Source organism: Zootoca vivipara, chromosome 12, assembly GCF_963506605.1.
Source record: "Zootoca vivipara chromosome 12, rZooViv1.1, whole genome shotgun sequence".
Taxonomy (NCBI): Eukaryota; Metazoa; Chordata; class Lepidosauria; order Squamata; family Lacertidae; genus Zootoca; species Zootoca vivipara.
In genome coordinates, this window is record NC_083287.1 from 58,420,346 (window position 1) to 58,448,177 (window position 27,832).

The following is a 27,832-nucleotide window of genomic DNA, read 5'->3' on the forward strand; positions in this document are numbered from 1 at the left end:
CTACTGAATAATATGCAGCTGAAAAGGCTGACCATAAGGATCCATAGAGGGGAAGGTAGGAAGTCCTGAGATTCGGAGGAATCTTTAAATATGGATGTGTATGGCTGTATTGTTATTTTATACTTGTATAACCAAATTAAAAATATTTCCAAAAAATAAATAAAAGTTTTGTTTTGCGTAACAAACAAAAAATAGCTGAAGGCCTGGGAGAAGAGGAATGTTTTCATACAACACCTAAGATATCACAGAACCATAGACTTGTACAGTGGGAAGGGACGCTGAGGATCATCTAGTCCAGCCCCCAGCAATGCAGGGACATGTAGCTGTCGGGGATCGAACCCACAGAAAAGGCCCCTTCTTGTGTTTCCACCCTCCTGACTTCCCCTGGAGGCGGCACATGAAGAAGGGCTGGGTTCTTAGGGGTATTTGGCCACTATGAGAACAGGATGCTGGAAGAGGTGGGCGGGATCTCGCAGCCAGGCTCTTCAGTGAAGAAGTGGTCCTATCCTGACAAGAACTGCTACTCACTCGGAGAGCTGGCTTCCCTAGGAGTCTCTGGAGGGTTCATGGGGGCTTCGCACTCTGATACACCACAACAGGATACGCAACCAGAACCATCCATGTATTTTGCAATATATTTTAATGTTGCAATAAAGACATTAGCACTCAATAATAGCTGAGGGGAAAGAACCACAGGTAGACAGGTAGGTTGGTAGAGAGGATACACATAGATAGAGAAAAGTTATACACTGGGCAGAGCAGTTTCCAAACCTTGAGAAAAGGAGCAAGTAACTCTTTCTTCCTCGGGGATACAATCCTGGCATCCGCTCAGAATGTACTCTGAATAATCATAGAATCATAGAATCGTAGAGTTGGAAGAGACCACAAGGGCCATCCAGTCCAACCCCCTGCCAAGCAGGAAACACCATCAAAGCATTCTTGACATATGCCTGTCAAGCCTCTGCTTAAAGACCTCCAAAGAAGGAGACTCCACCACACTCCTTGGTAGCAAATTCCACTGCCGAACAGCTCTTACTGTCAGGAAGTTCTTCCTAATGTTTAGGTGGAATCTTCTTTCTTGTAGTTTGAATCCATTGCTCCATGTCCGCTTCTCTGGAGCAGCAGAAAACAACCTTTCACCCTCCTCTATATGACATCCCTTCATATATTTGAACATGGCTATCATATCACCCCTTATCAAAGGAGGACAGCAGCAAGGGAATCCTTAACTTAAGCTTCTCACAGAGGGAAGCCTGAAACTTCTGGCTTTTCTGGCAGATGTCCTGGGAGTGCTCAGCAGATACCAGAAACAGCTTCAACGGGGGCACCACCACCATCTTGGACATGCCAAGGAGAACAGTCGCGGTCAGGAGCACCACAAATTTGCAACTTGGAGGTTCCTGAAGGACATGAATTGCTTGCCAACTTCTTTTAAGAGCCCATCATTGAGGGCTACCTCAGCAGTGTTGCCATACTGCTCTTTACCCTCTTTCCAGAGGTGATGGATACGGAGAAGGTATTCAATACCATGAACCCACGACTTGCACCTCCAAGACCTGAGTATGTAGTCTGAAGAAAGACTGGACACCGGTTGTGTACTCTATAGTTCTGAGAGAAAAGTCAACTTCTTTGCTAGGTTGCCACAGGACAAGGGCACTGTTGCAATGCTCACCCACAGAGTCATTAAAGTCTTTTCATGGGCCACGAGATAGCAGGCCCTCTGCCTGAAGCCCTTTCCACACTCCACACACTGAAATGGTTTCTCTGATATGGGATGGATAACAAATGGAAGAAAGGGCAACTCACGAAGAAGGAAGAATATAGTGCAGGAGCCAACGGTTGCAGGGAGAAGGTCAGGCAGGCCAAATCTCAAAATGAGCTCAGGCTTAGAAGAGAGGTTAAAACTGATCTTAAAGGGTTTCTTCGGCTATCTTTGAAGCACGAGGAAGAACAAGCAAGTAGCAGGTCCTCTTCATGGAGAAGACGCATAAATGCTATTAAGTGATAGAAGACAGAACAGCCACTCTGCCTCTGTCTTCACCCAAAACGAATAATAGTATCATAGAGTTGGAAGAGACCACAAGGGCCATCCAGTCCAACCCCCTGCCAAGCAAGAAACACCATCAAAGCATTCTTGACATATGTCTGTCAAGCCTCTGCTTAAAGACCTCCAAAGAAGGAGACTCCACCACACTTCTTGGCAGAAAATTCCACTGTCAAACAGCTCTTACTGTCAGGAAGTTCTTCCTAATGTTTAGGTGGAATCTTCTTTCTTGTAGTTTGAATCTTGTACAGGTAGTTTGAAGCGATGCCCAGCCTGGTGATAACAGAATAAACGATGTATGGAGGGAACTGCAGCCCAGGATAGGAAAAGAGGTGGTAGAGGAACATCTAGCTACTTTAAATAAATTCAAATCTCCAGGGCCTGATGAGCTGCACCAATGGGAACTAAAGGAACTTGCTTATGTAATCTCAGACAGGATGTCTATAATCTTTGAGAATTCCTGGAGAACAAATGAGGTCCCTTCAAGCTACAGAAGGGCAAATATTGTCCTCATCTACAAAAGGGTGTGGGGAGAAGACCCAGGTAACTACTGTCTGGTCAGCTTGGCATGGATACCAGGAAAGGTTCTAGAACAGATAATTACATGGTTGGCTTGTGAGGAATTAACAAGAATGCTGCGATTATTAAGACACAGCATTGAGCTTCTCAAAAACTAGTCATGCTAAATTAATCTTGTCTTTTTCCTGATACAGTTCCAAGAAAGAGCCGTTGGAAAGTAGAACAGACAACCGTGGAAAGTAGGGGACTCTCCATCACTGGAGGTTTTTCAGGAGACGTTGGGTGTCTTTCTGTCATGGAATGTTTTAGTGGAGATTCCTGCATTGCAGGAGGTGGAACTAGATGACCATTGTGGTGACTTCCAACTTTACCATTCTCCGATTCTGTAATTTTGGCCGGTGAGTTCTTTGATGGGACGCGAGATGGGCGCTCTCACTGAAGCTCTTTCCACATTCAGAGCAAACATAGAGTTTTGTCCCCGTATGAATTCTTTGATGCAAAGTGAGGTGGGCGCTCTGACTGAAGCTCTTTCCACACTCTAAGCACTGATAGGGTTTCTCCCCTGTATGAGTTTTTTGATGGGCTGTGAGACTTTGCTTCTGGGTGAAGCTCTTTCCACATTCCAAGCACCGATACGGCTTCTTCCGTGCATGAATTTTTTGATGGGAAGTGAGGCTTTCTTTCCAACCAAAGCTCTTTCCACATTCCACGCACTGATAGGGCTTCTTTCCGCTGTGAGTTATCTGATGGGAAGTGAGATGGGCGCTCTGACTGAAGCTCTTTCCACATTCTGAGCACTGATAGGGTTTCATCCCACTGTGAGTTCTACGATGGGAAATGAGATGGGTACTCTGAGCGAAGCTCTTTCCGCATTCCAAGCACTGATAGGGTTTCTCCCCCGTATGAATTCTTTGATGGGAAGTCAGGCTATCTTTCCGACTAAAGCTCTTTCCACATTCCAAGCACGGATACGGTTTTGCTCCTGTGTGAACTCTTTGATGTGAAGTGAGACTATCCCTCCGAGTGAAGCTCTTTCCGCATTCCAAGCACTGATAGGGTTTCTCCCCTGTATGAATTCTTTGATGTGAAGTGAGACTCTCCTTCCGTTTGAAGCTCATTCCACATTCCAAGCACAAATATAGTTTCTCCCCTATATGAATCCTTCGATGGGCTGTGAGATTGGCTCTGTGGCTGAAGCTCTTTCCACATTCCAAGCACTTATATGGCTTCTCCCCTGTATGGATTCTTTGATGGGAAGTGAGAATTTCCTTCCGACTGAGGATCTTTCCACATTCCAGGCACTGATAAGGTTTCTTCCCAGTGATATTTCCTTGATCGGAAGTGGCATGGGAGCTCTGACTGCAGTTCTCTCCACACTCTGAATTTTTGTATGACTTCTCCACTGTGTGGATGATGTCGTGGTCTCCCTCGTTCTTAATTTCCAAATCGTCACCACCTGCAACAAAAAGAGAAATGGATTAGAGCCTTGGGAAGAAATGGAGCCCAAATAATTGAACAATTCTTATGAACGCTTGTGATCTGAAGTCAGTTAGCAGTTTACAACATAAAAAGAAATTTACAATCTTAGATTTTAAAATTGGGAGTGCATTCATACAGCTGGAACGGAGATTCTTGGCTGCCAGTGCAAATTTGGCTACCTAGTGTGTAATATACAGTCATACCTTGGACCCCAAATGCCTTGGTTCTCAGACGTTTTGGCCCCCAAACGCCGGAAACCTGGAAGTGAGTGTTCCGGTTTGCAAATGTTCTTTGGAACCTGAACGTCCGCAGGGGCTTGCGCAGCTTCCAATTGGCTGCAGGAGCTTCCTGCAGCCAATCTGAAGCGGCGCTTTGGTTTCTAAGCATTTTGGAAGTCAAACAGACTTCCGGAACGGATTCCATTCGACTTCCAAGGTACAACTGTATAGATGGTATCTGCTAGTTCGACTTCTGTTTTTTTGTTTTTTTTTTGCTTCTGTCTATTTTTGGTTGACTAAGGAGATTACTGAAAATGGGCAGAAGCAAAAAAAAATCCCAAAAAATAGAAGTAACTGCACATTCCCTAACAACTCTGAAACCTATCTTTTAAAAGGTGAGGGCAGTTCAGACCAGCCTGTTCCTGGTTTTAAAAGGCACAGCTGGAGGAAGTATATTTGCAGACAATTCATTCAAGGTGAGCTGTGGGAGCATCAGAATCACAGGTGCTTCGGTAGGACTGCTGAGCTCCATCAAAATACTAGAGGTTTTTCATATAGAGATACATATTGCATTTCAAAACAGGTATCATGCTAGAACAGGGAGCCTTACCGAGAGAGTCCATTCTCCCACGATTCTCTCCCATGACTTCCTTATGCAGAGCTCTCTGGTCAGGATCCAGCAACACCCCCTCCTCGTCTATGAAACAAACAGCTACGTCTTCAAAGCACACAGGACCCTAAAATAAAAAGGGAAAGGTCCCCTTCTTAGACAACATACAGATTATCTACTACACATTGCTGTTTTCTACCTGTCATTGGCGTGTTGTTTTAAGAAGATTGGTTTGCTGCACATTTTAAGTATGGATGCTTATTTTAATGCCTTAATGGAATTCCTTTACAGTGGTACCTTGGTACTCAAATGGCTTGGCTCCCGAACAAATAGGCTCCCAAACATGGCAAGCCACTTTTCAAACATATTTCAGAAGCTGAACGTCTGACGCAGATTCCGCTTAGAGTGCAAGAAGCTCCTGCAGCCAATCGGAAGCCGCACCACAATTTTCAAACAGTTTCGGGAGTCGAACAGACTTCCGGAACAGATTAAGTTCAAGAACCAAGGTACTACTGTATTTTATATTGTACTGATAGGGTTGCTTAAGTGAATCCTGGCCACTGATTTGTACAGTTTGTGAACTGCTTAAGAGTTTATTTTAGCATTCAACAACCAGTATAGAAATACAACTGGAACTAGTGATAAATAATACTACGTAGCAACATTCAGAAGCTTAGTTACAGTGAGGGAGCTGTTCATTGTTCTCAGCGCATAAACCTTGACCGGCATGTTCAGGGCAGTGTTGACATAAGCCAAGGGGAAGAGAGAGATTTGTTTGGGCCCAGAGCCACCCCTGCTCCCCCCCCCCACCTCGGCTTCCTTCCCCGCAAGGCTCCTTCCACCTGCCTGATCTGGTTCCACAGCCACTTCTTCCCCTTCGCCACCATGGAAAGACAGAGGAGGAGCTTTTGCCAGCAACGTTCTGTCCCCTGCAAGAGAAAAAGGTAAGTCGGAAGCCATGAGTGTGTGTTTTTCTGAGAAGTAAAGCAGTGAATCTCCAACTCCAAAAAGCCTTATCTACTGAGTGCATGTTGACATTTGTATTTTAGCTACGTAAAAATACACCTTGGCCCCAGGTGTCCTCCCCCAAAAGATGGAAAGAACCCACAAATCAGTTTCTAAATCCACAGAATGCAACCAAACAGAAAAAAACTCATTCCTTCTTACCTGGTGGCCTCTCTCTGGTGTCCAAGGGAGTCTTCTCTGCTTCAGGGGAATCAGGGCCCATTTCTGCAAAGATAATCTTTCCCTGAAAGAGCAACAAGGATTCAAAACTGAGAATGGGGAGAAAGATTAGACAAGGAATGGCCGATGATAGAGATATCCGGTATCGTTCCTTGGATGCTTTCCAAAAACTGATGGTCCAAGGAGGGAATTTGGGGATACTCTCCCTCATGTTCTCAGCCCCTTGGGAGCATCCAGAGGAAAGTCTCTCTCACCTGCTTCTCCGCCTGCTTCCTCTCCATTCCCTGTCGCAGGAGGAAACCTTCAGCGAGAGCCACTGCCTGGGAACTGGTCTCCGCTCCACATTCCCTCACCCAGCTCTCCATCTCCGGTGGAAGGACAGCCAGGAACTGCTCCAAGATCACCAGGTCCAGCATCTCAGCTTTCGTGTGCCTTTCTGGCTTCAGCCACTGATGGCAAAGGTGGTGGAGTCGGCTGCAAACCTCTGAGGGTCCTTCGGCCTCCTGGTAGCAGAACTGCCTGAACTTTTGTCTCTGCGCATCTGAGCTGAAGGTGTCCTCCTCAACCAGGATCTTCTGCACTGAGCTTTCCCAGAATCCCCCACTGCTGCCAGTTTCGATGGCATGGCCTCTTCCTGCTTCAGGGCCAGCTGAGTCTTGCTCATCCATCTGGGCTCTCAGGAAGCCTCCAAGAAATCAGAAGGAATCCTTTTTTTCTTCTGCCAAAGTTCTGTCTGTCCTAATGAGAGGTGCTACCAAATTCTACAAAGCAAATACTTTGTTCTGTTATAATATTCATAAACGGTCAAGAGAAGAAAAAGGTTCCCTGAGCAAGCGTGGATTAGTCTTGCTAGGAACCAGGGCTGGACAGCCCAGACTCTGAGCTTTCTTTAAGAAATAAGCAATAAGAAAGAAAAATGAATCTTCTAACCCTCCTAAAAGGAAAGTTACTATGCAAAAGGTGCAGGCAACTGAAGGAATTTCTGTGAGATGAATCCGACTGGTTGCTCCTCCATTTCAGTGTTTCCCGTCAACAAATGAAGTCAGAGATGTGATTGACAAGTGAGTCATTTGTACTGAGTGTAATGTGGACACTAGGCTAGAGTGGAGGTTTCTAATCCTGGGGACGTCTGGGGTTGCTCTCCCTCTCACCCCCACTTCAGTGGACATTTTCTAGCCCTTGAAATCTGCAACACTCTATAAAGTGAAGTGCTTTTTGTTTATTATTCTGAGGGCCAAATATTTATCTGGCCAACCCCCTGAGGGCCAAGTGGGTGAGGCCAAAGGGCATGTGGGTGGGGCCAAAGGACAGTGCTCAAAAGCAAGTAGGAGTTACCTGCTTTCTGGGATTGCAAGTGGTTCTGAACTGGTTTTAAGATTGGGTTTTAATGCTGTGGTCTGCTTTGGGAAATTAGAGTGGCCCTGCTCTATCCTGTTTACCCTTTTTCCTATGATCCTTTTTTAAATAAAACCCAATGAAAAATTATTCCAAAAAGAAAGAATCACAGACACACCCCCAGGGCCCATCTGCTATGTATCTGCAAAAGGACCACCCCACTTTTAGAGAGCCAAAGCTTCCTCCAAAAATCATGGGGACTGCAGTTTGTGAAGGATGCTGAGAGCTGCTAGAAGACTCCCCCCTAGAGTGGTTTAACAACCTGTCACTTTTGGAGAGAACTCTGGGAATGGCAGCTGGTGGGAGAGGGTCTCCCAGTAACTCTCAGCAATGGGGGGGAGGCTGCCTCTTTCACCCCCATCCCAAGTTAGCTTCCTTCCCAGCAGGGCCTCCCCTGCCTTCAATTCCCTGGATGGTGAGACCTGCAGGGTTTCTCAGCAGGTTCAGTCTCAGAAAATCCTCTGGACGCCTGGGAGGCTGCATGTCTGAACGGGCGCACGTGGGTCAGCCAGGAGTCTAGATTATGCCCCTGTCTGGTGAATGGGGGGGGGAGCTTTCCTTCTAACTGAAGGACAAGGGAGGGTTCATCCAGAGGAACTCAGCATCTGAACAGAAGACAAGTCCTGCAGGATCAGGCCACAGGGGTCCCCTATTGAGTCCCCCCTCCTATTCCCACAGGGGCAGAGTAGGGCCTCAAGTGGGAAGCCACAAGCAGGATCTGAGCCCAACAGCAACTCCTCCCCTGCCTGTGTTTTTCCAGCAACTGGGATTCAGAAGCGTGGCAGCCTCAGAACATGGCCCTCCTGGCTAGGAGCCCCATCGCCCTCTCCTCCTCCAGGCATTAGCCTCCAACTAGAAGCCATCTAGTTTGGTGGCCACCCCTGCCTCCGGCGGGAGGGAGTTCCGTAGGTTTAACTCTGCACCGCACGAACAAGCTTTTTCTTTTCTCTGCCCTCCGTCTTCCAACAGTCAATCTTTCCGTATTGCATAGGTCAGGTTTTCTTTTTTATTATTATTTTCTGCATATATTTCATGTCCAGCTACAACCCGTTAATAATACCTGTACTGTACCTTTTTCCACCCCCCTGAACGGGGTTGATTTGCATTATTTGCATGCCACTTTCCCCGTGACCCACAGACCCCTCCCCAAAAAGGCAAGGAAGAGCAGATATTATGCAGACCTTCTGCAAACTCCTCCTGGCTTTGCAGAGAGGGAGGGGGAGGGACGTCTTCTCCCTGACTTGGGGGTCCTCCCCCCCCACACACCCATGCACACAACACCCCTGCAGCCCTGGGACCCCCTTCTCCCCAATGCACCCAAAGGGGAGAGAGAGAGGACGCTCACCAGGTCCCTGGAGGCGCCCAGAAGCAGCAGCGCTTGCAGAGAGCGCCAGGTCCAAGCCACCACCACCCCGGGCAGAAAGAGACTGGGAGGGAGGAAGGGGCTTTTGCTCTGCAAGACCTCCCCTCGCCCTCATTTCCTGTCCTCTCTAGGAATCCAGCTCAGCTCCTTTTAACCCTTGGCAAGCCAGTGCACCAAGCTTATCCCTCTCTGCGCCAGAGGAGGAGCCGCGCGAGGCTTCTTTTATTAACCCTCCAAATTGGGACCCCCTGATTCCCCTCCAAAGCTGTGCCAAAGTTGTTGTGCGGTCGTTTTGCAGCGAAACACCCGTGTTTTGCACCGCTGTCCCCAACTAAGTGATGCTCCGAGGGTCGTAGGTATCACCCCGAATCCCAACGCGTCGCTGCCCGGTTCGGTCCAAACCAGGGCCAATAAGTTTGGCAATGGTGCTTTATAGGAAGCACATCAAGGGATAAGAAATACATCATCGAGCTGCGTTTGCAAGTCAATGCCAAGGTTTTGCTAGCGTTCTGCAATCCTTTTGTACCGAAACCCCCCACGTTTCGTCACACCCCCAAAAGTGGGTCACTATTTGGGGGGGGGCTTCTGAGCTGTTTCCACCCCACCCCCACCCCCAATGGCCAGAAACAGGAGGAGCAGCTTGCTGTGAAAAAGGCTCTGCAAGGAGCAGGAAACCACATCCTAGAATTGAAAGGGAATCCCCTAGTCCTGCCCCCCCCACCACCACCAGAAAGGAATCTCAGCTAAAACATCCCTGGCAGATGCCCACCCAGACTCCACTTAGATTAGAAACAGCCTCCGCCCCTCCTCCCTCCTCGGATGTCCCTGTGGTTGTTTGCGTGTGACACGGGACCCCGTTTTTGTCCGCTAGCAGAGCCTGCTTAGGTTTGGCCCTCCCTTCCAGGGCCACGATTTGGAGGCTCTGCACACACATCCCACCAGTGTCTGGAAGGATTAATTCCTCCTCGAGGAGTGGATGCAACGAGCAGGGGTCTGGATCCTTTCCATCCTGAGAATCTAATGCTCACCCCCTCCAAGGTCAGACAAGCAGCTGAAACATCCAGGGGCAGGAAAGATTTGCACCCCTCCCTTCACCCCAAATAAATGGCTCCACATGCACACACAAGTTCCCAGACTTCTGGATGCCCCTCCAGCCCCTTCCCCAAATGCCCTCTGCTTGCAGTGTCCCGTGTCCTGGATTCTGATCCTGGCCTGTTGGTGTAATTTGAGGGGGGGAATGGGTCAAATTGCACTTAAGTGCTCAGTCCATGTTGTGAGTGGCCCATCCCCCATGCCTGGATTTTGTTGGGGGGGGGGGTGAAACACCCAGCTGCACTGCCTGGTTTAGAAACAGTTCAAGGCTAAATGCCTGGAGCATGACTCACGCACCCGCCCTTTTTGTGCGCTTGTGTGCAGAGGAGGGTACAAGGCAGTGGACATAGGGACATTGCGCTCTCCAAGATGCTGATTCCTACTTTCTTGAGACACTTTAGCCTTGTAATGCGTAGCTTTTCAAAAGAAAGAGGGGTTTTTTTTAGCTCATGGCAGTGTGTGAACAAGTACTTAAAAGGTAAAGGGACCCTGACCATTAGGTCCAGTCGTGACCGACTCTAGGGTTGCAGCGCTCATCTCACATTATTGGCCGAGGGAGCCGGCAATGTGGCCAGCATGACTAAGGAAACACCATTTACCTTCTTCCCACCGGAGCGGTACCTGTCGCAGGGATTCGAACCACCGACCTTCTGATCAGCAAGCCCTAGGCTCTGTGGTTTAACCCACAGCGCCACCTGCGTCCCCCAAACAAGTACTTACACATTTGTAATATTCTTAGGTGGCCAAGCTTGCAGGACCATGTTTAGGGAAGTTTTTAATCTGTGATATTTGATGTATTTTAATGTTTGTTGGAAGCTGCCCAGAGTGGCAGGGGAAGCCCAGACAGATGGGCAGACAGGGTAAAAATAACACATTCAGATTTCTGTTGTAGACCGCCTTTTCTGTGATGTAGGTCTGATGTATCTGGGGGGGGTGGTCTTGGATTCCAGGGCAGGCAATTTAAAATGTCTATACAGTGGTACCTCTACTTACGAATTTAATGCGTTCCGATAAGTAGAGTTATTCGTAAGTAGAGGTACCACTGTATAAAGGCTTCACTACTGTGAATATAAAAAGGGACACGAGTGGCACTGTGGGTTAAACCACCGAGCCTAGGGCTTGCCGATCAGAAGGTTGGCGGTTCAAATCCCTGCGATGGGGTGAGCTCCCGTTGCTTGGTCCCAGCTCCTGCCAACCTAGCAGTTCGAAAGCACGTCAAAGTGCAAGTAGATAAATAGGAACCGCTACAGCGGGAAGGTGAACGGCGTTTCCGTGTGCTGCTCTGGTTTGCCAGAAGCGGCTTTGTCATGCTGGCCACATGACCTGGAAGCTGTACACTGGCTCCCTCAGCCAATAACATGAGATGAGCGCCACAACCCCAGAGTCAGTCATGACTGGACCTAATGGTCAGGGGTCCCTTTACCTTGAATATATGGAAGTGAGAGCTGGACCATAAAGAAGGCTGATCGCCAAAGAATTGATGCCTTTGAATTATGGTGCTGGAGGAGACTCTTGAGAGTCCCATGGACTGCAAGAAGATCAAACCTATCCATTCTGAAGGAAATCAGCCCTGAGTGCTCACTGGAAGGACAGATCCTGAAGCTGAGGCTCCAATACTTTGGCCACCTCATGAGAAGAGAAGAATCTTTGGAAAAGACCTTGATGTTGGGAAAGATTGAGGGCACAAGGAGAAGGGAACAACAGAGGACGAGATGGTTGGACAGTGTTCTCGAAGCTACGAACATGAGTTTGACCAAACTGCGGGAGGCAGTGGAAGACAGGAGTGCCTGGCGTGCTCTGGTCCATGGGGTCACGAAGAGTCGGACACAACTAAACGACTAAACAACAACAAAAAATATAAGGGCTTGCATGCATGGCTCAGGGTCATCCTCCTCTCTCCTGCGTGTGGGGGAGCACCCTGTTGCAACAGTTAATAAAGATCAGGCTTACTACCAGTAGCTGCTTTGCTTCTCAGTATTCTCTGGTTGGCCTCTGTTATTTTCTCCTACCGTTAGAGAACCTACAAAAGGACTCTATATGGGCTCTTGGGTACCCCATAAGGGGAAAGGAGCACTTTTTTTTTTTACTTATATCAGGTGTGATACGATTTCTGTGAGCAGATGCTTAATTCCAGGTTTCCAGGTTAGAAGGTGGGTGTCCTAGTCCAGGAGCACATGGACCGTGCCAGATGTCTTTGGGGCAAGGCCCCATCTTTACTTGAACTTCTGAAATACTTTATTTTGACTTCATGTGGTTGTTTTGAGGAATGTCGTCTATTCTGGTCTTGCTTTCGGATGTGACCGTGGACACTGCAAAAAAGTTACACTTGCAACTGTTCACTTTGCAGCAGAAACCATCATTTCTTTTTATTCATTTAGTTTAAAGATGGTGGGATTACAGGTCATATTAAGGCGGGGGGGGGGAACCTGGGAGGTAAGGGAAGAGTGTCTCTGCTCAGCTACGAAGCTCAGTGGGTGACCTTGGGACAGTCAGTCATTGTGGGTGGATCCCAAACACAGGAAAGGAACACTATAAAGCAGGCATGTCCAACAGGTAGATCGTGATCTACCGGTAGATCACTGGACGTCTGTGGTAGATCACCAGTAGATCAGTGGCTCCCCCCAAAGAAGCTAAAAATCCTTGGCTCCCCTTAAAAAAGCTCAACATATTTGCCCTGCACACCTAAAATGACCTGAACCACGAAAACCACAGTTTTCCTTCCTAAAAAAAGAGCTCAACGTCGCTTTCCTCTTCCCTAAAGAAGTTCAATAACTTCTACGTGAACCCCCCCAAAACAGGGCTTTCCTTCCGAGAAAAAGCTCAACAATTTTGACCTGAACCCCCCCCCAAAGGGGGTAGATCACTGCCAATTTTTAACTCTGTGAGTAGATCGCAGTCTCTTGGAAGTTGGCCACCCCTGCTATAAAGAAAGAAAATAAAATAAAAAACTTGCTATGGGAAATGTAAACCATTCCTGCTCTCTGGCGCCATCTGGTGTTGCATGTTTAAAATGCACCCAATTCGTTGCTTCTTTACTAAAGTAGCTGAGAACTGTCTCTCAACCCAAACTACCTCAAAGAATTGTTTGTTACACAGATGTATCATAAAATATACCACGGTGGTTTACAGCAATATAATCCCAAACAATAACATAATAAAAAGTTTAAAATAAGCTAAAAACAAAAATAAATTAAAAAAAACCCAGCATCGATAGCCCCTTGTGAGGGGTGTACTCTTAATTATCTGTACAGGCACAGTGGAATAGAATTTTTTTCCGCAAGCATTAAAAGGTTGGCACAGCAATCACCCACTGAATCTCTAGTGGCAGGACTTTCCACAGGACACAGAAGACTAAAGTCAAGGCTTGAAATTAACATTGGTAAAAGGATACTTTAAAAATTCATTTCCAGACTGCCTGTCCCTGATTTTGAATTGGGGGGGGGGGGCAAGAACAGACTCATGGAAATCCCTCTCTCAATATCAAAGGAATCTGGGACACAGCCAGGATATTCAAGGCTAGGGTATTCAGCTCTGGCTCTCCGCTGGGAGAAGCTTGCCTGCCCATTCTTCACAGCAACTCCCTTCCTTCTGCCCCAGTATTAGGGCAATGTCACAGTCACCTTTCCAGCTCAAAGGAGCCCACGTAACTCAACGTCCGTCGTCCTTCCCCCCTCACAGAATATCCCCACCTTAAAACCACAATTTAATAAAACATTAAGTATGAAATACTAAAAAATAGCACCTAAACTGGGGCAGAAAATGCCTGGGGGATTAAAACAGATGTCAACGGATAGCAGAAATCAGAGCGGATTGTGTGGGATAATGCTGCTTCACAACCACCACCCCTCTCACACCCCAGCCTCCAACTGCCTCTGCTGAAGAGGCCAGAAACCATATTGGCGCAGTCCTGGAAGATCTGCTCTCTGCCTTGCAGGCCTTTCCCACCTGGCCTGGACTGACTCCAGCCACAAAAGCTGAGGCTGCGGAACAAACTCTTGGGTTTGGGAGTTTTTGAGGGGGGTTCTTGCTGTTGATTTTGTGTATCTTTATTTTAGATCTTGTATAATTATTTTTTTATGACTACTTTTGTTATAGTTACAGGTAGGTAGCCGTGTTGGTCTGAGTCGCTTTAAAACTCTCGGACGATCACCTCTCACCCCCAGCATTCCAAATTCATTCTCCCCATCTCCCTACCTAACATTACCTTAAATCTACTATTATACTGTACTTGCCATTATTATATTAATTACATGTGTATACAACTTTAAATACAAACACCGTAACATCACAGGCAAACTGTAAGCAAATGCACACACATGCACACTTTCAGAGGGGCTCATTAGAGAGGCAGTGCGGTTTAGTGGTTAGGGTGTCAAGACTACGACCTGGGAGAAGTGGGTTCAAATCCCCACTTGGCAATGAAGCTCGCTGGGCGACCTTGGGGGCCAGTCACTGCTTCACAGCCTAACCTACTTCACAAGGTTATTGTCAGGATTAAAGGAGCTTGGGGGAGAACTGTGTAACACCACCTTGAGCTCCCTGGAGGAAAAGGTGGCATATAAATGCAGTCAATGAATTTCAATGAGGACTAATGTCAGGTTTTGCACTGTCATTCAGAATCTTGGTTCAATCTAAGCCATCTTCCATGGGTCAGACATGTGCAGATGAGAACTAGAGTTGGCTGAAGCAAATAAACTGTTCTTGCTGTTGCTCCCAACCACCTTTGAGTACAATGAACACAAAACTCTTTCTTCCTCGTGGATACAATTATTTGCTCCTTGCATCCTCTCGGAATGTACTTTGAATAATCAAAGGAGGACAGCAGCAAGGGAATCCTCGACTTACCCTTCTCACAGAGGGAAGCCTGAAACTCCTGGCCTTTCTGGAAGATGTCCTGTGTGTGTTCAGCAGAAACCAAGAAGAGCTCGATCTGGCACCACCACCATCCTGGACATGCCAAGGAAGACGGTTGCAGCCAGGAGCTCCACGAATTTGCTAGTTGGAGACTCTTGGAAGTACGTGAATTGTTTGTCAGCTTCTCCAAGGAAGAGCTCAGCATTGATGGCTCACTCACCAGCATTGCCAAATTGCTCTTGACGCTCTTGTATATAAGCTGGCAAAATGTGGGATTTGTAGCTGGTTGATTGACCGAACCCAAAGAGTGCCCACTAACGGTTCCTCGTCATCCTGGAAAAAAGGAATAACTGGGGTGCTATAGGGTTCTGTCCTGCACCTGTTTTTGTTCAACATCTTTATAAATGACTTGGACAAAGGAATTGAGAGGATGCTCGTTAAATTTACAAAGGACACCAAACCGGGGGTGCAGTGGGGTAGCTAATGCTGAAGAAGAGAGAATCAGGATTCAAGATGACCTTAACAGGTTGGGAAACTGGGCCAAAACTAACAAAACAAAGTTTCAATAAGGTCAAATATAAGGTTCTACACTTAGGCTGCACAAATATAAAATGGGTGACACCTGGATGGCTAATATTACATGTGAAAGGATCTAGTGATTCATAGAAGACCACAAGCTTAACATAAGTCCACAGTGTGATGCAGCAGTAAAAAAAAACAACCTCATGCTATTCTAGGCTGTTACCAACAAAAGTCTAGTGTCCCAATCGAGGGAAGTCGCAGTACCACTCTATTCTGGTTTTGTCAGACTACGCCTAGAGTCCTGTGTCCAGTTCTGGAAGCCACAATTTAAGAATACGTCAAGCTGAAATGTGTGCAGAGGAGGGTGACCAAGGTGATAACAGCTCTGGAAACCAAGCTTTATGAGGAACGGTTGAAGGAGCTGGGGACGTTAAGCCTGGAAAAGAGGAAACTGGGATGAGCTTTGGTAGACATCTTCAGGTATCTAAAGTACTGTCTCTTGGAAGACGAACCAAGCTTGATTTCTCCAGCTCTGGAGGGTAGGATCCATATCGGTGGATTCAAGTTACAAGAAAGGACATTGACACATAAATAAGAACTTTCTGATCGTAAGAGCTGTTCAACATTGGAATGGACTCTCTCAGAAGATGGTGGGCTCTCCTTCCTTGGGGGTTTTAAGCAGACCTGCAATGGATAGAATCATAGAATCATAGAGTTGGAAGAGACCACAAGGGCCATCCAGTCCAACCCCCGGATGCTTTAGTTGAGTTTTCTTTATTGCAGAGGGTTTTTTAATCTTTGCTGGAAGCTGCCCAGAGTGGCTAAGGAGACCCAGCCGGATGGGCAGGGTACAAATAATAAATTATTATTATTATTATTATTATTATTATTATTATTATTATTAGGCTGCATGACACCCAAGGTCCCTTTCAATTCTACAATAATATGATTCCATGATTCTCTCTGTTGTGCGTTCTTTGATGGGCTGTGAGATGGGACCTCTGACTAAAGCTCTTTCCACATTCCATGCACTGATATGGTTTTTCCCCTGTATGAATTCTTTGATGGGAAGTGAGACTTTCTTTCCGACCGAAGCTCTTTCCACATTGCAAGCACTGAAAAGGTTTTTCTCCGCTGTGAATTCTTTCATGTGAAGTTAGATGAGAGTTCCGGCTGAAGCTTTTTCCACATTGCAAACATTTAAATGGTTCCTCCCCTCTGTGAAATCTTTCATGCGAAGTGAGACTTTCCTTCCGACTGAAGCTCTTTCCACATTCCAAGCACTGATAGGGTGTCTCCCCTGTATGAATTCTTTGATGGGCTGTCAGATGGGTTCTCTGATTAAAGCTCTTTCCACATGCTAAGCACTGATAAGGTTTGTCCCCTGTATGAATTCTTTGATGGGAAGTAAGATTGGCCTTCTTGCTGAAGCTCTTTCCACATACCAGACACTGATAAGGTTTCTCCCCTGTATGAATTCTTTGATGGGAAGTGAGACTTTCCTTCCAAGTAAATCTCTTTCCACATTCCAAACACTGATACCGTTTATCACCACAGTGAATACTTTGATGTTGAACAAAGTAAGTGCTTGTACCAAAGCTCTTTCCACATTCCAAGCACTGATAGGGTTTTTCCCCTGTATGAATTCTTTGATGGAAATTAAAACTTTCCTTCTGGGTGAAGCCCTTTCCACATTCCAAGCACTGATAGGGTTTCTCACCTGTATGAATTCTTTGATGGACTGTAAGATTGGCCTTCTTACAGAAGCTCTTTCCACATTCCAAACACTGATATGGATTCTCCCCTGTATGAATTCTTTGATGTGATGTGAGACTTTCCTTCCAGGTGAAGCTCTTTCCACATTCCAAACACTGATATGGTTCCTCACCGCTGTGAATTCTTTGATGGATAGTGAGATGAGAGTTCCGAATAAAGCTTTTGCCACATTCCAGGCATTGATATGGTTTCTCCCCACGGTGAATACTCTGATGTCGACGGAAATTTGTGCTTGTATGAAAGCTCTTCCCACATTCAAGGCATTGATATGGATTCTCCCCAGTATGAGTTCTTTGATGGGAAGTGAGACTGAACTTCTGAATGTAGCTCTTTCCACATTCCAAGCACTTATATGGCTTCTCCCCAGTATGAATTCTTTGATGGGTTGTAAGACTTAACTTCTGAGCGAAGCTCTTTCCACATTCTGTGCATTGATATGGTTTCTCCCCACTGTGGGTTCTTTGATGGGCTGTGAGATGGTAGTTCCGACTGAAGCTCCTTCCACATTTCAAGCACTGATAAGGTTTCTCTCCAGTGTGCGTTCTTTGATGGGCTGTGAGGTGGGCCCTTTTACCGAAGCTCTTTCCACATTCCAGACATGGATAGAGTTTCTTCTCAATGGGATTTCTTTGATGAGAAGTATGGGAGCTGTAACTGAAGATTTCTTCACACTCCAAATAGTTATATGGTTTATCCACCATGTGTATTTTGTCATATTCTCCCTGGTTCTCAACTTCCCATTTATCGTCACCTGCAAGAACAAAGAAAAACGGATTAGAACCTCATGATGAAATGGAGCCCTAGATTACAGAAATCTGAGATTTGAAAAGCCTAGATCTTCTCCTAGATGGATTTGGTTTTGTCCATTCATGAAACCTGCTACATCTCCACTGTCAGTCTTCTCTTTGTTTATTTTTTCTGTCGTTTTTGGTTAACCAAACAAGTAAAACCTGACTTCCCTCACTACTCTGAATCTTACATTTTAAAAGGCCAGGTTAGTTCAGACCAGTCTGATCATTGCTTTAAAAGACATAAATGGAAGAAGACTATACACAGGCAAACAGCTGATAGCCCTCCGTTCCAGGTGAGCTGTGGGGCTATCAGAATCCCAGATGCTGTAGGTGGAGTTGTTGAGCTTGGAGGTTTCTCACATGTAGATACGTATTGAATTTCAAATCAGAGATCATGATCCAACACAGAGCCTTACTTAGAGAGGCCAAGATCCCACAATTCTCTTCCATGACTTCCTTATGCAGAGCTCGCTGGTCAGGATCCAGCAACGCCCACTCCTCATCTGTGAAACGAACAGCTACATCTTCAAAGCAAACTGAACCCTACAAGAAAAAGGAAAACATCACCTTCTTAAACAGCATAAACATCATCTACTACACATTGCTCTGTTGTTTTCTGCCTGCTAATTGCTGCATGGCCTTAATGGGATTGGTTTGCTGCATATTTTAAGCATGGATGCTTATTTTAACATCTTAATGGAGTTCTTTTACAGGGTATTTGAATGAAATGTGTTAATGTTGTTGTAAATGGGACCTCCACATTGTGTTATTCAAATCAAGTATTCTCTCCCTGTGCACGTTTGGGGGTGGGGATGAGGAGACTCTCCTGATGCCCCAAAGTCAAGGGGTGCATAGGGGCACAGGGGAGGAAATCTCTGATGTGCAACTAAGGGAGATGGTTAGGTGAATCCTGGCCACTGTTTTTTCCATGTTGTCAACTGCTCAGAAGCCTATTTTAGCATTCAACAATAAATATAGAAATAAAACTGTAACTAGTAATAAATTATACTGCTGACATTCAGACAGCTAATTAAGGTGAGGTGGCTGTTCATTATTCCCAGCACATAAACCATCTGGAATGGCATTCTAAGCCTTTGTTAAGGGCAGAAGCCAAGAGGAGGAGAGAGATTCATTCAGGCCCAGAGACAATCTGGCTGCCCTGTCTCTCATCCTCCTTCCCCCCAATGCTCCTTCTCCCCACCTCATCTGGTTCCACAGCCGCTACTTCTCCTCCACCAGCAAGAAAAGATGGATGAGGCCGTCTTGCCAGAATCACTCCGCCATCTGTGAGACAGAAAGGTGAATGAGAAGTCAGGAGCGCATGCTTCTGTCAGAGGTGAAGCTATGCATGTCGAACTAGAGATGGGCCACACCCATAATTATGAAGTGCTTTGAAAAGCTGGTACGAAATTATGTCATTGCCTGCCTACCAGAGGGATTGGACACATTCCAATTTGCCTACAAAACGAAAAGATCAACAGAGGATGCCGTGGCGATTGCCCTCCAAGCTGTTCTTGCACATTTGGAGCAGCGGGGGAGCTACGCCAGACTGCTTTTTGTAGATTTCAGCTCGGCATTCAATACCATTCTACCGCGACGTCTGATAACTATCACTCTGTGGGTGGATACTGGACTTTCTCTCAGATCGCTCCCAGAGGGTCCGGTTGGGCCCTTATATGTCAAACATGCTTAGGACTAACACAGGAACACCACAAGGATGCGTGCTTAGTCCGCTCCTTTATACTCTTTATACATAGGGTTGTCAAATTTGTCAAATTTGCAGATGACACAACCGTGATCGGGCTCATCTATGATAAGGAGGGTGAAACTGAGTATAGAGATGAGGTGGAGCGGCTGACAGAGTGGTGCAGAGTCAACAACTTGCTCATAAACACAAAGAAAACTAAGGAGCTTGTGGTGGACTTTAGGAGACAGAAGAACGAGGTCCAGCCACTCTTGATTGACGGAATTTGTGTGGAGAGGGTAACAACGTTTAGATTTCTAGGCATTGAGTTACAGGAGGATCTGTCCTGGAGTGTTAATACAAGGGGGCTTGTGAAGAAGGCGCAGCAGAGACTGTATTTTTTGAGAATTTTAAGGAAAAACCATCTTCCACAAAAGCTGCTGCTTGCCTTCTATCACTGTGCCATACAGAGCGTGCTCACGTACGGTTTATGTGTGTGGTACGGAAGCTGTACTTCCCAGGACAGAGCAGGGCTGTGTAGAATTATTAAAACAGCAGAGAGCATTATTGGCTGCTCACTCACCACCTTAGAACAAATTTACACCACCAGGTGCCATAGAAAAGCACTAGATATATCAAGAGATCCAACGCACCCTGGCCACCATTTCTTTCAGCTCCTGCCATCGGGACGGAGATATAGAACAATGCAGACAAGAACGAGCCGTCTCAGGAACAGTTTCTTCTCTAGAGCAATTTTGGCCTTAAATGGAAAGCCCGGACTTTGAAGTCATCTTATTTTACTTGTTATTTTGTAGTATAATTACTGTTTTTAATTAGCTTTTTGTAATTTTGGATTATGCGGAATGCTTTATCTGAGTGGATGTAGCAACCGAGTAATTTCGTTGTTCCCGCAAGGGGACAATGACAATAAAGATATCTTATCTTATATCTTATCTTATCTTAAAAAGCCTCACGTACCGAGGGCATTTGGACATTGGTAACCATTTCATATTTTAGTTATGTGAAAATTGAGGTTCCCTGCTTTGGGCTCTTGGATCCCACCAATGACCATCAGCTAATAATGCGGCAGACTCGCCCCACTAACTGCCCCCCATTAAATATAGCGGACCCACCACTTGGCAGTAAAATTACATGAATTTCTGCAGTTTACCACAGGCCATCTTGTGGGGATCCTATACGAGGGGAAACTTAGTGATTTAGAGTATTAGGAAAGAGCTGAAGAAAAAAAAGAGGTTTGTGAAACAATTTTTGGGTCAGGAGATGTGTCCTTTCAAATAAAAGTTATTGCTTAAACTAAATATAAAGATGTCACTGTAGTATATGACTGCTTTTCTTAAACTTCAGTTGCTAAAAGCTCACTTCTTGCACTTCAGTTGGAAGTTCAGGTTTCTGCCATAGGAGGTAAAAGAATTAACTCGGTTTCTGTCCATTTACTTAGTTATGACCAGGGTTACAATTAAATGCTTTTAATACAGCACACCTTCCTTCTCAGCCTAATGCTTTGGTTCCTGAGCGAGGAGCATTTTTTGTCTGCCCTCCTCTCTCTTAGCCATCCCACCCCTAAGGGATTTCCCACAGACCCAGGGGATCCCCTCAGCCCTTGTTATTTGTTTAGAGGTCCCCTTTTCCTAGCAGATCTCTCCCCTCCTGACTGGAAGGAGGAGACCCTGGTTTAGTCCTTCTTCCCACAGCTTCTCCCTCTCCTGCCTCCTCAGACTCAGCCCTCCAGATTAAATCCTGCCTCCATACTCTCCCCTGACCCTCCACTGGGTCGTCTTCCTATCTAAGCTGCTGCGAGGCTCCTTCTCCTCAGATCAGAGCCTCTCTGAATAATAATAATTACTATTATTATAAAATAATAAAATCCCCACCTCCCCTCTCAGATCAGACCCTGTCGAACTCTCTCCCTCAGAAAGGGCTCCTTGGATTTTCCCTCCAAAAGGGCTGGGAGCCAATCAGAGGGGGGGAGAGGCTCCCCTTCTGGCGGAACCTCGGAGGCGCTGCACCACCCCTCCCCCCCTCTGCTCCCCTGTCCCTCACAGGCCATCAAGTGTGTTCTCCAAAAAGATTAAAAGGACTCACAGATTCGTTTCAAAACCCAAAGGGCTAAGTACAAAAGAAACTCCTTCCTCCTTACCCTGTGGCCTCTCTCTGGTGTCCATTGCAGGTCTCTCTGCCTCAGAGGAATCGGGGCCCATTTCTGCAAATGGATCCTTTCCCTGAAAGAACAACCAAGAGTCCAAAAAGAGAATAGGGAGCAGGATTAGAAAAAGGGTAAAGGTAAAGGGAGCCCTGACCATTAGGTCCAGTCGTGACCGACTCTGGGGTTGCGGCGCTCATCTCTCTCTACTGGCCAAGGGAGCCGGCGTATAGCTTCCAGGTCATGTGGCCAGCATGACAAAGCCGCTTCTAGCAAACCACAGCAGCACACGGAATAATAATAATAATAATTTATTATTATTATTATTATTATTATTATTATTATTATTATTATTATTATTTATACCCCGCCCATCTGGCTGGGTTTCCCCAGCCACTCTGGGCAGCTTCCAACCGAATATTAAAAACAGTACAGCATCAAACATTAAAAACTTCCCTAAACAGGGCCACCTTCAGCTGTCTTCTGAAAGTAGAATAGTTACTTATTGCCTTGACATCTGATGGGAGGGCGTTCCACAGGGCGGGTGCCACTACCGAGAAGGCCCTCTGTCTGGTTCCCTGTAACCTCACCTCTCGGTGCTGGATCTCAGTGTCCGAACTGAACGGTGGGGGTGGAGACGCTCCTTCAAGTATACAGACCAAGGCCGTTTAGGGCTTTAAAGGTCAGTACCAACACTTTGAATTGTGCTCAGAAACGTACTGGGAGCCAGTGTAGATCTCTCAGGACCGGTGTTATATGGTCCCGACGGCCACTCCCAGTCACTAGTCTAGCTGCCGCATTCTGGATTAATTGCAGTTTCCGGGTCACCTTCAAAGGTAGCCCCACATAGAGCACATTGCAGTAGTCCAAGAGGGAGATAACCAGAACATACACCACTCTGGCGAGACAGTCTGCAGGCAGGTAGGGTCTCAGCCTGCGTACCAGATGGAGCTGGTAGACAGCCCCCCTGGACATAGAATTAACCTGTGCCTCCATGGACAGCTGTGAGTCCAAAATGACTCCTAGGCTGCACACCTGGTCCTTCAGGGGCACAGTTACCCCATTCAAGACCAGGGAGCCCCTCACACCTGCCCACCCCGTCCCCCCCAAACAGTACTTCTGTCTTGTCGGGATTCAACCTCAATCCATTAGCCGCCATCCATCCTCCAACTGCCTCCAAGCACTCACACAGGACCTTCACCGCCTTCACTGGTTCTGATTTAAAAGAGAGGTAGAGCTGGGTATCATCAGCATACTGATGGACACCCAGCCCAAACCCCCTGATGATCTCTCCCAGCGGCTGCATATAGATATTAAAAAGCATGGGGGAGAGGACAGAACCCTGAGGCACCCCACAAGTGAGAGCCCAGGGGTCTGAACACTCATCCCCCCCCACCCCCACTCTCTGAACACGGCCCAGGAGGAAGGAGCGGAACCACTGTATGACAGTGCCCCCAGCTCCCAACCCCTCTAGACGGTCCAGAAGGATGTTAAGGTCAATGGTGTCAAAGGCCGCTGAGAGATCCAGCAGAACTAGGAAACAACTCTCACCTTTGTCCCTAGCTTGCCGTTTACCTTCCCACTGGAGCGGTACCTATTTATCTACTTGCACTTTGTTATATACCATATATGCCGGCGTATAAGACGACCCCCTAATTTTCAAGTTAAAATATAGAGTTTGGGATAGCCCTTTTTTGGCAGGGAGGGGAGGGGAGGGGAGGGGAGGCTTTCTTCTCCAGCACTCAAGTCTGCAGCCGGGGAAATGGTGGGTTGGTTGTTGTTTTTTAGTTATTGTCAGGGAGGTTGCTGGCTACCCTCGAGCAACGACACTCCCAACCATCTTGTCCTTAATACTTTTATTGTGAATATTATTTACAGTGCCAGAGCTTCATGAAAACATGTCTACTCAGTATGATCAGATTCTCCCAATGGCGCTTTTCGGCTCCTCCCCAGCAGAGTAGTTTGGGGACCCCAAATCTCCACCCCATGTGTTTGCAAGCCGCTGATCGCCTCAGTTCCAGGGTGAATTTGAAAGGGCGCCCCTCTGCTGTTTCCCCACTGGAACTCTCTGCTGGCCCCTCCCTCCTTGCTGGTATCACAGGCTGCAGGTAGTGCTCTTGGAGGCTGCCTGAGCCCTGGCCCCCTCCTCTCACTTCCTCCTTCCTGTCTCCTGCCCCTCCACTGCCGTCAGAGCCGTTCGAATAACTGGATTTGATGAGGGGTGGCTGTTCCCTGTAAGCCCACCCCCTTACAGTTATTGAGAGGGGGAAAGAAGCCATAGAGAGGAGAGTGAGAGCGAGAGCCGGAGAGATCCCTTCGCTATGTGCTGACAAAGAGAAAAGAGGCGGCAGCTTGACACCAATGAAATACAGTGGTACCTCGGTTTATGAACACAGCTGGTTCCGGAAGTCTGTTCATAAACTGAAGCGTCCATAAACTGAAGCGAACTTTCCTATTGAAAGTAATGGAAAGTGAATTAATCTGTTCCAGATGGGTCCGCGGCGTTCGTAAACCGAAAATTCATAAACCGAGGTGTTCGTAAACCGAGGTTCCACTGTACACAAAACTGTATCTCTGCACTGATCCGGGTCGCGAAGCCATGAGGGAGCCGTTCGCCCCGGCGGGGAGCAGCCCTCTCCCGAGTGTGCTTCTTTGCATTCATACAGTCGCTGCATATGGCGAGGATGCGGCCGCAGCCGTTTTTGAGCTCTCCCCACCGTATGCAGCGACCGCAGATTCTTGTACCCGGAGTATAAGACAGCCCCCCAACTTTTGAAAATATTTTCCTGGGTTCAAAAGCCATCTTATGCGCCTGAATATACGGTACTTGCTCTTTGACGTGTTTTCGAACTGCTAGGTTGGCAGGAGCTGGCACAGCCCATCGTGGGGATTCGAACCGCCAACCTTCTGATCAGCAAGCTCTAGGCTCAGTGGTTTAACTGTGCCACCCGTGTGGCAGAGACAAAAAATGACGCATCTCCCATATCATTCAGAGCCCCTGGAGAGTATCCAGAGAAAAGTCTCTCTCACCTGCTGCTCTGCCTGCTTCCTCTCCTCTGCCTGACTCAGGAGGAATCCTTCGGCCAGGGCCACCGCCTGGGAACTGGTCTCCACTCCACACTCCCTCATCCAGCTCTCCATCTCGGGTGGAAGGACAGCCAGGAACTACTCCAAGACCACCAGGTCCAGGGTCTGGGCTTTTGTGTGCCTTTCTGACTTCAGCCACCGACAGTCAAGGTGGTGGAGTCGGCTGCAAACTTCTCAGGGTCCTTTGGCCTCCTGGTAGCAGAACTGCCAGAACGCTGGCTCTGCAAATCCTACAAAGCAAATACACTGTCAGGAGGGGGAAATGTTCTCTGAGCAAGCGTGGATGCGTCCTGCTAGGAACCAAGCCTGGACTCCACCACATCAGATCCTGAGATTTCTTCAACACAAAAAGGAAGAAAAGACTCCAGCCGTCTTAAAATGTGAGTTTCCTAACCCTGGAGCTCTCCACGGTTGCTCCCTCCCCCACTTCAGGGCCCATTTCTTTCCTATTTTGACTCATTTTCTAGCACTTGGAACCTGCAAAGTTCTCACTTTGGGGGCGTCCCTTTTTCTTTCTCCTTATCCAACCCACCCCATGAGGGCCAAGTAGGTGAGGCCAAAGGACAGTGCTAGAAAGCAAGTAAAGAAGAGTTCTCCTTTCTGTGCTCGTAAGTTGTTTTAAACTCTTTTTAGTATTGTGCTTTAACGTGGTTGTCTGCCCAGGGTACTTGGGGTAAACAGCAGGTTAATAATAATACTAATAATAATGATAATGTTGCATAGCTTAACCCACACGCAGCCCTATATGCTTGGGGGGGGGGATATTCCTGGATCCAAAATGGTCACTGAGTGCCCCTTTCCAGCTCTGGCTAGTTTGCAAGCCACTGTCTCCTTGGAGCAGAGATGACATGGCCAAGGTAATTCCTGCTGTGGATCAGATAGGATCATCGCAATGCCCTCTAAGTGGAACTGCTCTTGAAGACTATTCAAAATCTGGTCCAAATTGCAGAAGCTGGATTGTTGGCTGAGTTCCCTTTCTTTATGAAGGGCATTTCTTTCCCACTTTCTTCTCCAAGGAGTATCCATGGGTCTCCCCCTCCTCATTGAATCCCTCTCATTACAACCCCTGAGAACACATCTAATTCCTGTTTTAAAACAGCTGCATTGGTGGTCCATTCATTTCCAGGTCCAATTCAAAGTGCTTGCAGGAGGACTTCACTTAGGCCCCCAAATATGTGAAGAACCACCTTCTTTCCTACAGACCCTCTTGGCTGTGAAATTTGGCAGAGGGGGGCCCTCTTGGTAGCTTCACCCCCTTCAGAGTTTTGGGTGGGGGTGGCCCAAGAGAGGGCATCCTGGGGGCAGATCCCCCCTTGGGGAATTCCCTCCCTATAGAGGCACCGTCCCCTCTTTCCCAAGGCCTCTTGGGGAAAAACACAACGGAGACGTGCGTTTTCAGGACCCAGCCTATTCCTGTGATTGTTATTTGTTTTGACTTTTAAAAATATTTTTGAATGGTTGTAAGCTGCACTGGCTACTAAGTGGAACAGTGGTAACAATAGTAATAATAATAATAACAATAACAAACAACATCAGTAGTAATGATGCCTCCAGCGTGGAAAAAAAGATAAAGCCTACTAGATAAAAGTCATAGAAATGCAGCAGCAGTACGAAGAATAGGCAAAACAACATCCAGTACAAAGCATAAAGCTTCAAGCATGTGGGAAAATAGCCTCAAGTTACGTGGGGAGGCTGAAGAAACAGGCATGAAGCTTGTTGGAATTTGCAGAGTTTTGAGAAGTTGGCTCAATCTGGTTGATCTAAATTTAAATTGAAACATAAATCATTACCTTTGCTTTGAACCTCCCTCCCACGTTCATCAATAGACTAACACTTTATCATAGATTTGTAGAGTTGGGAGGGACCCTGAGGGTCATCCAGTCCAACCCCCTGCAATGCAGGAACCTCAACAAAAGCATCCATGACAGATGGCCATGCAACCTCTGCTTAGAAACCTCCAAGAAGGAGAGTCCACCACCTCCCAAGGGAGACAAGTCCACTGACAAACAGCCCTTTCCACCAGAAGATTATTCCTGGTGTTTAGTTTGGAATCTCTTTTAGCTTGAAGCCATTCATTCGGGTCCTGCCCTCTGGAGCAGAAAACAAGCTTGCTCCATCTTCCATGTGACAGCCCTTCAGATATTTGACAATGTCTACCATATCTCCTCTTTCTATTGTTTCTTTGATAACATAAGAAGAAAAATGACTATTACTCACATTTAACCTAAGCACAAACCCAAGGGCTCTTGACTAGGTGTTTGGCTGTTGTTGACTGTTATCTGTTAACTCTGTTTCCCCTTTGTTTCTGTTTAAACCAATTCACGAACCTACAGCTCATACACTGACCACTAATAATGTTGCAGATATCCCTGCAAATCTATTGTGCTATTTTTGTGATATACAAATGACATGAGAAGACTTGGCCTATTTATTTGCCACCTTTATTCCTTCTACAAATATTGTTTTTAAAACTCAATTAAAAGTTCTTCCAAAAAGAAAAGAAAAAGGCTACACACACACAAACACACCCTCATCTGCACTGCATCTGCAAAGCAGGATCAGACCACTTTGAAGAGTCCTGGCTTCCTCCAAAGAATCCCAGGAACTGTAGTTTGTTAAGGGTGCTGAGAGTTGCTAGGAGCCACCCCCTCGGAGTGAGGTGTCTGGACACCTGAGAGGTTGCATGTCTGAACAGGCACACATGTGTCATCCAAGAGTCTGGATAACACTCTTGTCTGATGAAGGGGTTGGGGGAGCAGCAGCTTTCTTTCAAACTGAAGAGCAACGGAGATTTCGCTTTCATCTGGAGGAACATCAGAACAGAAGATGAGACTTGCAGGATCAAGCCAAGGGGGCTCCAGTGAGTCCCCCCCCCATCTGTTCTCACAGTGGCCTCTTCTGGGAAGCCCACCAGACGGATCCGAGCCCAAGAGCATCTCTCTCCCTGCCTGTGGCTTTTCTAGCAACTGGGATTCAGAAGCATCGCTGCCTCCCCCTGTGGAGGGCAGAGCAGAGATATCCTGGCTCGGAGCCTCCCATCGCCATCGCCATC

General features: G+C 46.9%; 1 protein-coding gene across 1 annotated transcript; it reads right to left on the bottom strand.

The window, feature by feature from the left end:
- Nucleotides 1-623: 623 nt before the first annotated feature.
- LOC118092043 (zinc finger protein with KRAB and SCAN domains 7) lies at nt 624-27,802 on the bottom strand. Its single transcript, XM_060281077.1, has 11 exons — nt 24,724-27,802; nt 21,691-21,772; nt 19,050-19,132; nt 18,265-18,391; nt 16,220-17,808; nt 15,079-15,092; nt 6,310-6,640; nt 6,038-6,119; nt 5,717-5,799; nt 4,871-4,997; nt 624-4,019 (listed from the first exon to the last, which is right to left on the bottom strand). The coding sequence occupies exons 1-11, from the start codon at nt 24,832-24,834 to the stop codon at nt 2,902-2,904; spliced, it is 3,747 nt and encodes a 1,248-aa protein (XP_060137060.1). The 5' UTR covers nt 24,835-27,802; the 3' UTR covers nt 624-2,901.
- Nucleotides 27,803-27,832: the final 30 nt, after the last annotated feature.